The sequence below is a fragment of the Physcomitrium patens genome, chromosome 11, assembly GCF_059467195.1.
Source record: "Physcomitrium patens ecotype Gransden chromosome 11, ASM5946719v1, whole genome shotgun sequence".
In the NCBI taxonomy this organism is placed as follows: Eukaryota; Viridiplantae; Streptophyta; class Bryopsida; order Funariales; family Funariaceae; genus Physcomitrium; species Physcomitrium patens.
Window position 1 is genome coordinate 7,490,600 of NC_143420.1, and position 12,324 is coordinate 7,502,923.

At 35.0% G+C, this 12,324-nt stretch overlaps 1 protein-coding gene across 9 annotated transcripts; it reads left to right on the forward strand.

Moving 5' to 3' along the window:
• Positions 1-3,833: 3,833 nt before the first annotated feature.
• Positions 3,834-9,355, forward strand: LOC112288182 (cold-responsive protein kinase 1). 9 transcript variants are annotated; one of them, XM_024532107.3, is made up of 10 exons: positions 3,985-4,661; positions 4,853-4,984; positions 5,861-5,950; positions 6,696-6,763; positions 6,936-7,091; positions 7,230-7,351; positions 7,478-7,685; positions 7,806-8,034; positions 8,146-8,299; positions 8,446-9,355. In XM_024532107.3, the coding sequence occupies exons 4-10, from the start codon at positions 6,700-6,702 to the stop codon at positions 8,845-8,847; spliced, it is 1,335 nt and encodes a 444-aa protein (XP_024387875.1). In that variant the 5' UTR covers positions 3,985-4,661; positions 4,853-4,984; positions 5,861-5,950; positions 6,696-6,699; the 3' UTR covers positions 8,848-9,355. The 9 variants fall into 9 exon arrangements, with proteins under 9 accessions (XP_024387880.1, XP_024387876.1, XP_024387875.1 ...); XM_090254226.1 differs by having other exon boundaries at positions 4,519-4,661; positions 4,853-5,492; XM_024532111.3 differs by having other exon boundaries at positions 4,519-4,661; positions 4,853-4,921.
• Positions 9,356-12,324: the final 2,969 nt, after the last annotated feature.

Below are 12,324 nucleotides of genomic sequence, written 5' to 3' on the forward strand. Positions count from 1 at the left end.
ATTGATGCATGTTTTTCCATTATATTAATATTATTACATTGTAGCTAAAAAGATTAAGAGCTCTAGTTGATTTCTGAAATAATCAAAAGTTTTGGTAGGAATAGAAGTTAAAGGTTTTGAATAATTCACCTTTGTCCACTATACTTTGGGTGTTGCTAATGCCACCACATTTTTTGTTACAATCACCATAATCTGCCATCTTCCACATGCTACCACGGCTTTTGTTATTACTACCATAACTTTTTTTTTATTAACTTTTTGATAAATTTTTACTAAAAATAAATTTAATTTTTATATAACTAAAATAAATAAATAAATATATATATATATATATATATATATGTGTATTAGAAACATTAATTTTTAAAATAAAATTATAAAAAAAACTAAAGAAATATATTATGCATATAACGGATTGCAGAGGCAATAGCAAAATTTGTGATAGCATGTGGTGGATGGTAAGATTATGGTATTAGTAGCAAAAACTATGGTGACATTAGCAATATCTTATATTTCTTGCTTCCAAGTTTACTCATTTTGTGTCTTGATTATTGTTAAAGCAATTCACTTTGATAGGTCAATTTTGTCATTAGACATAAGTAGGTGAGTTTACATATAATTTAATATTCAACAAGTATTTTTGCAAAATGATAAATTTAATCATACATTATTACACAAGATTCACTGTGCTTATGACCATTGCCATTGGTACAATTGGATTTGAGATATTTAATCTTCCAATGCTCAAATTTATCACAATCAAAGAACCTTGTTTTCTTTGTTGGGTTTCTTCACATACTCTTATGTCTTCTTGTACTTATTTTTGCTTGTAATCTTGGCAATTATTAGAGTTAGCAGTAATATTTTATTATCAAATAGTTGCATATTTTCATATTCATGTTTCTATGTCATTAAATCTGAACTTAAATGATCTTAAATCTAGAAATTATATCTACCACAGATTGCTTAAATGCGCATGTAGGATAGAAGGAAGTAACATCAACTTTGTGACAAAAAACAGTTTAACACTATTTCAGGTATGAATTTAATAAGATAAGAGTAGTTTATAAGAACAAAGTAAAGTGATCAAGAACATTTTAGGCAAATGTCAAAAAGAAAAGTAAGTAAAAGGAATAGGGCAACAATGAATAATAAAAGTGTAAGAAAAAAATTAAGAATAAAAAAAATCTAGTATATTAGAATTAAAAAAAATATTAAAATAGGAAAAAATGTACTATATTTTTCTATATAGTTTCATCAAATTTCTAGAGAAATCTGAAAAAGTTTACTAGATTAAAATTATAAAAAATAAACTGGAATTAACTAATGAATGATTTAGAAAGATTAAGAAAATGTCAGTTGATTATAAAAATGTAGTAAAGTTGCAAGTGCTCAGAACTTCAAAAGCAAAGGAGGCTTAGAGTCATCACATATAGATATTAGTTAGAAGCTATGTTAACTTCAAAGATTTTATGTTAACTTCAAAGATTTTATGTTAACTTCAAAGATTTTCATTAACAAGAAGTACAATTTGATGAATTAATTCTAGTCATCTAAGAAAGAAATTAAGATGAAAAAGAAAAAGAAAAAGAAAAGAAAAGTGTTTTACTTTTTATTTCTTTTATTTATCTCTTCAATCACTTCATTCACTTCATTTTAAATAAAATCATAAATTTCTTATTATTCTAGATGATGTTTTTAAGAATACTTAATTTTTCACTCAAATAATTAATTTTAAATAAGAATCATTATATATATATATATATATATATATATGTAATACTATATTTTTCCTCTCAAAAATAGTTTTAAGAAAAAATACACTAAAAAACCAACTCAAATATATAAAAGAATCAATTTTCTCCTTGAACAATTTCAAATGGTTTAGTAATTTCATAAAATCGTAATTATGGACTTCAACAAGGTTTTGAAATCTTAGTTTCTTTTCATGGTTTAGGGTTTTAATGATAACAAAAATTTAAGTCTATGTAGGAAATATTTTAAACTTGGTTTTTTTCTTGTTCATGACTACCATTACTTTATTTTTTTTTATCATCATCACTATCAAGTTATCTATATTTTCATACTCACATAATACACAAGTGAGCCATTTATTTGTTGTTCACCTGTTCCAGAAAAATAACTTTACTCTATTGAAAATCATATGATTTTAAAACATCAACAACATAAGCACTTCATCATTCTTTCAGTTTCGTTTTCAAATGATAATTAATATTATTTCTTTCTAATGTCATAGATGCAGATTCACTTGCCTCCGTGGAAGTAGGGAATCCGAGTCGATATTAAATGTAGTCACCACTTAGAAAAACATGTTAATTTATTTCATAATTTATATCTCAAATAAAAAACTAAATAAATAAGTAAGAAAAAAAGAAGAAAAAAGAAGTAGTGAATGGGCCATGGAATTGCAATGAGCTTTGTGATTATGTTAGCCAATACTTTGATCCCACGTGGGAGTTGGGATGGTTAAGCAAATGACATACAATTTTAATATTCATTTATTTTTTTTAAAATTATTTTTCATACCTAACATGTGTAGTTTCTTTAGAAGACTTTGGAAGTTTTTTTTGTAGGCCTACATGAAAAAATAAATATTCATGATGAAGATTCTTGGAACATATTGCAATAAAGTAATGAAAACCAATCAAAGAAATTATGTTACCTTTAAAGTGTGTAGCAGGTACAAAATTATTTATTTATTTATTTATTTGTGACTTTTTCTTTGTTTAACTGTTTTTTGTGTAGGTTGTAACTTTTGTAGGTGTAAGCTTTCAATTATATCAAAAACAAAAATGCTTTGCCCACATCCTTTGCTTTTGTGTTGTAGACTTTTGCACGACAATACAATTCTATTTGTTTGTAATATAGATAGAGTAGGAATTAATAACATTGGTGTAGTCAGAGAATACTAACCATGTATATATAAGTACTTTTCTTTTTGGTAGTCAAACAATTGAATATGATCTCTCTACAGTCACTTGGAACAATATGTGCAATTATGTATTTTTTTAAAATCACAAATAAATAATTGAAAATAATCATGTGTTCACAATTATTATTATTATTATTATTATTGCAGAAGAAGAGGGACACACATATTTATGAACAACAGCAATAAGAGGAAGAATAATAATTCAACCTTCAATAAAGAAAAATAAAAATAAAATTGAAAGCACTTCAAATTCAACAACTATCACAATCAAAATTCAATACAACAATCACTTCCAAACCTGGTTCCCCTTGTTTCCATCACAAAGTTGGACATGCACTAAGAAAAACAAACTCCTTCTACAACACAACATTCTCCTCACAACCCCACACACTGCAATCCAACACTCTATTGTGCACTAAGAAAAAAAATAAAAATAAAACAAACATCTTTTCAGAATCCACTTCACTTCACGACACAAACAGTCACAGAATCCTCCACAATCCATGAATCAGTATACAACATGAGTTATCTATCCACCTATATATATATATATGTATATGGCTAATGTCACCACAGGTTTTGATACTGCCACCACAACTCCATGAAAAATTTCAGTCGAAATTTTCTTTATGCTAATATCACCACAACCATTTCTTCATGATCAATATATGGTAGGAATATTTGGGAATATATATATATATATATATATATTCGTATATCATTACACTTGTAGGTAGATAGAGTGTATTATGTATGTAGAAATATAGAAAGTGTCAATAGAAAATGTTTACGATGGAACCTGAGTCGCTTCTGTCGACATTCCAGCACCCCAGCTGCAACTCAGAATCACGCACACACGCACGCTGGCATCAGTTGTTGAGGAGGAGGAGACGGCGTTAATCCCCCCTCCAGTGCTGGGTTGCGGTAGGTACCACAGTCTCCTCGCAATTATTCGTTTACAAAATTGCTACGAGTTGTTGAGAGAGAATAAAGTGCAAACCATTTCTGTTGCCAGGGAGTCGTGGTCACACGTTACTGATAGGGCTTGGCTCCCAAGTTGCTGCTGCTCCCCACACCCTCTGAAACAACTTGACACACAACTGGTCTGCTAATCGAGTTTCCTGGAATGGTTGCTTCTGCCGCGGTCGGAGATAGATTTGATGGACCTACAGGAGTCGTGTGTGTAAATCTGAGGACTGTACATTGCGAGAGCCAGTTTAGAAGGCTGTCACGTTTGTCCCTTCTGAGTGGGGAGTTGTATTTTTTGGGAGCTGATCACCGCAGTCCACCAGTTTTAGTGAACCGATTACAGCATTGAGGGATTCTCACCTGACACTTGCTCGTTATCGTTCTGATTCACGGACTGGAAGGACTGTATGTTAATGAAACGCAAGGTCATTCATCATCGTCGACACCAGCCTGGTTTCGTTCGTGGTGGGTGGACTATCTTGCCTTCCTTCATCTTGGGCATTGATCCCAGACCAAGGTCGGCCGCACATCACCTGCAGCTTTTGTGCAGGCGGCTCGATTTGTAAGGGTTCCCATATGGTTAAGGGCTAGTGTTCGTGGGTTTTGTGAGATTAGGACGGTTGGAGCGGAAAGATTGAGAGCAGCGGTGAGAGTGGTGGACAGCTTGTTCCTTCAACTTGCGGAAGGATATTATGTTGCAGTGGGGGAGCCATAGTCGTGCACAGGTGGTTCAAGACAGGTAGGAGTGATTCCTCGCCGCGAGCTTGTCTCATTGTGGCTGCACTAGTTGATTCCTGCTCTGCGCTCCCTCGCAGCTTCTTCTCCATCAACTCTTGAGCCTTTTCTGCAGCCGTCACACAATAGTGAGCTGTCCTTCTCTTCGACAGTGAACCGTGAACCGTTTATGAACAAGACGCTGTATTTGTGCAGCTGGGTCAATTTCTTTTCCTCCCAGAGTATGCATCTGCAGTACCATGGTGGAGACATTTTAGATTCGGCGTAAGTTCAATTACGAACCAATGGACTACAAATCGAAACCAGGGTTATTTCAGGTGATACTAGGTCAGTGGCTGGCAGAGATTGGTTTCTTAAGATGCGTAGGAAACTTGCAGCCCGTTTGTCTTCAGAGGTTTCGAGGCTCGACACTTCGAAGACCACAGGGTATTTTTGAAGGCATAGAAGTGTCCTCAAGCCTCTGCACGGAAAGGGTTCTTACCTATCTCATTGGGTAGCGCTGCCATGGGTTTGCCTGATGTGAAGTCCAGGTTCCAATACTGCGGCCATGAAAAGACTTTATATTGTGTCTTTGCTTCAAGTGCAAATCCACCAAGAAGAGAATCGGTGCCGTTCATTTCTCAGCGTGACTTAAATCACTGAACAGTGAAATGCCTTTTCAAAAGCTACGATACCCTCACGTACAGCTACTGCATAACTTTTGAACTCGACTCTAAGGTTTTAGGGCCCTGTGTAAGACAATGCTTTCATACACACACCGGATTTGGAGGGTGGGTATCATGTGTGGTGGGTTTGGAGTGCTCCTCGGAATGGCGGAATTAATCGATTGAAAGTGGTTGGTCTTAACACCGAGAGTACACGTTATCAATAGGAGAACATTGAATAACATCTCATCTGGCTGATGCCTTCAGTGCTTCAAACATACGAGCGTTGGGATGTATCTTCGATTCTAGAGAAATACATAGACACTGGTTGTTGAGGACGTTTTTTTGTGGACATGAATGATACTTCATCTTCTTAACTTTGTTTGCCTTGCCTGGGATGGATCTGCTGTGCATAAACTGCAGAGTACATCAACTTTGACTTCGAAATGGTATTTGTGTAGGTAGGTCCTGTCAAAGGAGAGGAAAAGAAATGCGCTTGGGAAGAATTGAATTATGTGAACTTATGTGGCTCCATATATCGAACTGGCTGATTATGCAGGACATCGCGGAAACCCGCTGCGAACCGAAGTTTGTAATCAACTAAGTTATGAATTCCTTCTGAAGCGGAGTGGCTATTAATTACAGCACTGTAAGAAATCCTCACCTTGTCACATGTTGTGCTTGTAGGTATTCACTAAAGCGTTCAATCCCTACAAAACCAAGGATTACTTTCTGCTCATCTTGAAAAATAGATGTATTACAAATGACATATGAATGAATCAATATAACGATAATTTTGTGGCAAATACTGAATATGGTGAACTACAATTCTTTTGGCATAATTGGGAGTATTATCAATATAATCAACATATTAAATCAAATTGAGATCGGTTTTCTTTCTAAAGTCGGTTTATATCCCAGCGATAATCTTCATATATATATATATATATATATATATATATATCTATGTTTTGATGTGTTTAAAATGAAGAACTTGAGACGTAGTAAAATTTTGAAACTCTTCAACCCAAATTTTCTAATGAAATTCTCAATACATTGTTTGATCTGCTTCAAGTTGAACTCTAAGTGAAAATTACAAGAATAATGTAGCTGGATTCATAGTTGTTAACTGTCTCAAATTATGAGGAAGACATGGACGGATGGAATCACTAATGTTAATTAGGAACAACAAGGTGGATTTGTTCACCATCTCACATCCTTAAAGGATTGCTTGATTATTCAAGGGGGAAGCTAGCAGCAACATGAAATTACAGAGTCACACTTGCATTCAGGACCATATCGCTCTGTCGCAAAAGTACTTCTTCTGTTGCAGCAATCGTTTGATTGTCTTGTCATGAAGTTCTGCCTCTAAATCTTCTAACCTGGTGCTGCAGAATTATGGACTGTACATCGTGTGCACCTCGTCGAGCTCTATTACAAGCAACGTCACCAGCTGCTAGAAGTAATAGTTCTGCTCTCTTCACATTCACCATGTATTCGTTTATCATTCCGTTCACTTGCAGGCAACGAATTCAAATCTACAACACCCACTCTTTGTTTCACTTCTTAAGTCGTCAGAAAGAAATATCGCGACCCTCTTGTGTTCGTTAAAGTGAGACTCTCTGGGATGGCAGGTACAAGTAACCTTGTGTGGTTATATATCGTAGCGTCTGTACTGGGTTCAGTAGTCTTTTTGTGTGCTTGCTGTTGCACATGGCGCTACTGTAAGAACAGACGAGCTAAACGTCCCAAGGGGAAGCCGCTGCCCTTCGTCGAGCAAACTGTTTCAGGTACTGTAATGTGTTAAAAACTTGGTGCACCATTGACTGTGGTTGATTGAATGACCATGTTTTGAATTAGAGCTACGATCGTCATATAGTCTTCAGGGACGGAGAGAATGTTTGACGTTGAGATTATGATCACTACAGAGGTGCTAGGAGGGCCTAATCAAACAGCGAAACTGATACCCTATGAAACAATCGCTCAGGCTACCAACGACTTCGATCTGAGACAAAAAGTAGGGGATGGACGCTTTGGTCCGGTCTTTCAGGTCAGAAAATTCAAACAATCTGTAGAGTTTGACATTCTACAATGTTCTGCTTTGGCTGCGTGTGAATTGTGCCTCAAGTGATCACACCTTGTTTACTGATACCCTTGAGAGAGCGGACGTGCGCAGACAGAGCTGCCAGATGGGTCGGATGTGGCAGTGCGTCGGCTCCCCTTGAATTCCAGGCATGGAAAGCGGGATTTCGCCAAGGGCGTGAAGAACATGGCGGAGGCGCAGCACAGGAACGTTGTCCGGCTCATAGGATGCTGCTACACCAACGCTCGCTTGCTCGTCTACGAGAACCTCCCAAATGGCAACCTTGCTCAACACCTTTTCGGTACTCCTCCCCTTCGGTTCTCTGAACGGATATGCTTCAGATAACGCCGACAGCGTCAACACGAATAGTTAAAGCAAGTGTGAAAGACTGTTGACGGGTGTGATGCATTGTCTTGTACAGACGCTAGAGCTCCTTTGGACTGGGTCAGCAGATTCGACATCTTGTTGGGAACTGCAACCGGCCTCGCGTACTTACACGAAGAGCCTGACTCCATCTTTGCACACGGTGGCATCAAAGCTGGAAATATCATGCTGGACAAGATCATGAAGCCCAAGATCGCCGACTGGGGTCTCGCCCCGCTGTTCCGCAACGACCAAGGAGGGGTCAAGCCTCGCAACATGGTCTCTGTGTGAGTACTCTCTTCATTCCTGGTTCTACTGAATATTCCCATGATGTCAAACCCATGAATACGTATGTGCGAAACGACTTCAACTTCATTGAGTTTCTTTTTTGAAAACAGAGGGTACATGTCGCCGGAGTTGGCTTTAGAGGGACAATTATCAGCCAAGGCGGACGTGTTCTCGTTCGGCATTCTGTGCTTAGAAGTTATTAGTGGGCGTCAAAATACGGACATTAACCTCCTCGGAACCGAGATGCAAACTCTTCTTAGCTGGGTACGTGCTAACTTTGGGTTCTCTTGTTCTTCCACCCTTAGACACTCGAGGGACAGTGTCATCCACGAGAGGAAGGCCTGGTTGCAGTCCAACCATTGATTATGTTACTGAAGCAGCTCACCTTTGGAAGGTGGTGGAATCTGCAGGCCTGGCTACTCCGAGACAAGCACGAGCCTCTTAACATGTTGGACAAATGCCTGAAGAACAACTGCAACGAACAGGAGGTCCTGAGAGTGATCTTTGTTGCCCTCTTGTGCACCCAGGACTCCGCCGAAGCCCGTCCTTCCATGTCTCGCGTGGTGGCTATGCTCAAGAACGAGGAGTTGATTTCCAAGCTACCTGAAAAACCAGAAGCGGTGAAATCCCTGGAGCTCCAAGACCAGAACGTGTCGGGCACGTTCACAAGTAAATTTGTGACACCGGCCAAGATGCCGCACACGCCGAGAACGCCGAGTTTGGCCAAGAAATTGAGCATGAGATGGGGATCTAGAAAGCAGCGTGGACCCAGCGCAAAATTGAACGAACCAGAGCCCGTTGAAATGGGCTAGCGTAACAGCAGGCCAGTGCCGCAGGCAGGTAGTTCAACAAAGAGCATATTCTTATGCATTTCCGCAGACCATGCCCAGCTTGTATAGAAATCAAAGACGGAACTTCTCCCAGCGTTGGGTGTCTCGCATCAGCTCATTCTCGGTTATTGAAATTGCATGTTGAGACTCGCACCACCCGCACTGCAGCTCCAGATTGTAAGAGACAACACTGAGGGAGACAGTACATGGAGACGAGCACCACACTCCGACATTCTCTTTGGAGGGGCTTAGAATCTGTAAATAAGGCAGCCCAAAGTGTTGATTTTTCATAGCACTGCTGCTGTTAATAGTGGGATAATATATTGCAGATTCGTTAATACAACAGCATTCTTCAGCTACTGACGTTTTCCAACTCCTTCAAGGATTAAACAATAAACTTCAGATCTTCGAGTTTGAATGTCCTCATTAGAATTTTAATGTAATAGAACAAAGAGTTCCACTTAATATTTACCACAGGATTTGGCTAGAAGTGCTGACAAGCCCATGGAGGCAATTCTGAAAATATCCACAAAGTGGTTAACTTATAGTTTGATACTGTTAAATGACATAAATGCACAACAACTATAGAAGTAATAGTGTGAAAAGACGTGCTGTGCCGATTTCTAGATCTGGTTGACAAGGTGCACACATACTTCGGAGCCGCACATATTTCAGAACAGAGATGAGATGCATAGTTCTATGTTGTCATGGAACCGGTGAGTGACAAAAAGCTTAATGGCCGTAGTGAACACTGTGTTAATCACACTGATTTTGTGAGATAAATGCTAATTGTTGCAATTATGTTGTTCACTGCAAAAATGTACACGAGTTTCAGTGTTAATGACATTTGGAGGTTTGAACCAGCAATGAAGAAATCGTGTAAGGATGTAACGACTCACTACAATCTGGTCGAGAAATTATGGCGTTGTATCTTCGTACCTGCTGAGATAACAAACTAGCAATAGAATGTTGGAGTCAGTCTCTTGAATCTGACCAGTTTTTAGAGGAGATGAATGCTCGGTAGGTCCAGCTTACCAGGTTTTGGTTCGGCATGCGCTCAGAAAGCAGTAATAACTCCAAAGGATGTTTGCTAATGTCATTCATGAACGCAATGCTTAATTGTGTATATCTTCAGAAACTCAGGGTTAGAAGATTTGAGCAAAGAAACATGGAAACAATTTAACTTCTTGAGACTATTGGGAATATTATCTTAATGTTGTTAAAATTTCATTCATAAGAGCGAAAGTTAATTCCTTAATTGGTATTTAGTTTTGATTTATTGTTGATTGTGAGTCTTTTTCTTAATATCAAGATGATATTTTAGTTTTAATAACATGTTTTTACTTATAATTTTTGGATTTCTAATCATTTTTCTATTAGATTCTATTGTATGTAATGAATAATATGAATGAAAGAATATGATAGTAGATTGACAATAACAAAGAGTCAATGTTAGGTTATATAAACATGATTGAAAATGTATAAGAATAATATTATTTCAACATTAAGTTAATGTTAGATTGAATAAAAGTAGTTTATGTAATTGTTGAGCTAGTTTCTTCTTAATAATTTTTTCGTTATATTTATTATACTTTTAAAAGATGATTTTTTTTATCTTCAAACTTTTCGAACTATAGGCTTACATAACTATCCATTTAAATAACATTTTGTGCTAGCTAAAAAATGACGTATTTTATTATTGATGAGATAAAATTTCTATGTAAAAGAAAGTAATTCACTAATCTTATTAACAAGTCACATTTAAAATTATATATAAAAATAAGAATTATTTTATTGAATTAGATAGTAATGTATTTAATATTATAATATAATAATATTCTGGTTATAAATTCAATAATCAAGAATAAATAAAAAATTAAAATCTATAAATTCTTTCTTAATATAGATATAAAATTACAAGTTAATAAAAATTTGATATAAAATATTTTAAAATTATTTTTTTAAGTCTATATTCAGTATTTCAAATTTTAAAGGAATTAACTTTCGTTCTTAATTAATTCTCACATTTTTAATTCTCAATTTTTAATTCTCAAGTATTTTCAGTATTTCAAAATTTTAATTCTCAAATTTTAAAGAAACTAGAAAAAAGAATTTATATTACAATAAATACTACAATGACAAAAATAAAGATTTAAAATGCAAATAAGATAATTAATGTAGTTAAATCTATCTAATCTTTGGTTTTGTTCTTTATTTCTTTATTTATATATGATTTATCAAGATAAATATTATTAAACCAATAAAATAGACAAATATAAGAACAAAAACATATAGAATGTATTGTAATACATTTAATTCTATTAAACAAGATATATCATATCTTACAACTATTTTATTATTTCAAACTTACTAGAATTTTATTATTTCAATATTATTATTATTATTACTAAATTTTTTAAATGGATTTTAAAACAAGATTTATAATGATTAATTTTAAGGCATAATTATAATTATAAATCAATTAGTTAGCTTGGCAATTGAGATTCTAATATGCTCTCTATTTAATGTTTTAAAATCTTAAAGAGTTTTTCATAAAAGAATATTGATAACAATAATAATTATTTTAAAAAATAAGAATCTACAAAAATAAAATTAGTCTCTTACAAAATAAACTTGTAATTTAGTGTATATATATATATATATATATATATATATATATATATAGATATTGTAAGAGATTTAAATGACAATAAATTCACTAAATTTTAATACATATATATATATATATATATATATTCAATATCCCATGTCACAATTCTTGTTAATGTCACTTATTGATGGTAATAAATGCTATGTGTTACGAATTGTGTACATAATAGACAAAAATAATTTAATATAAAACCAATATATCCTTAATGAAACATTTCATCATCCTATGTATTGCTTTAATTTTTTAGAACTATTTGTTTATTTATGTCTAAGTTAAATGTAATGTTGCATTTATGTACAAAGTCTCAAAATATTACTATTTCATTATGTGACATATTTGTACTAAGTAATGTCAAATTTCAATTATTTACCAGTAACAGAAACCATAGAGCTAATTTTGATTTAATCTATAACAACTTTTAAAATGGTAATGCAAGAATCCCTTCACTCTCTCTATTATAGGACATATTATTAATCAAGACATTGGAGATTCTTTTATAAAGTTATTGTGCTAGGCATTTAATTTTTCTAACACAAAGTCTCCCCCATTGTCCCATCGAGATTGGCAAGCTGAGCTTCACCTCTCTGTCACCAGAACCACATCACCCACTAATTGTAGTTTTGCGTGTTTTTGTGTGTTTTTTTTGTGAGGTTATGACAAAACTCAGTTGACACGACCCAGTTGTGGGCGTTAGAAGTGAGTGTGCGATTCCAATGTAACATTGCGGTTCTTAATTCACTATATATTTTACGTCACTTCCATCCAAGAGATCAGCGATGGTGCACACC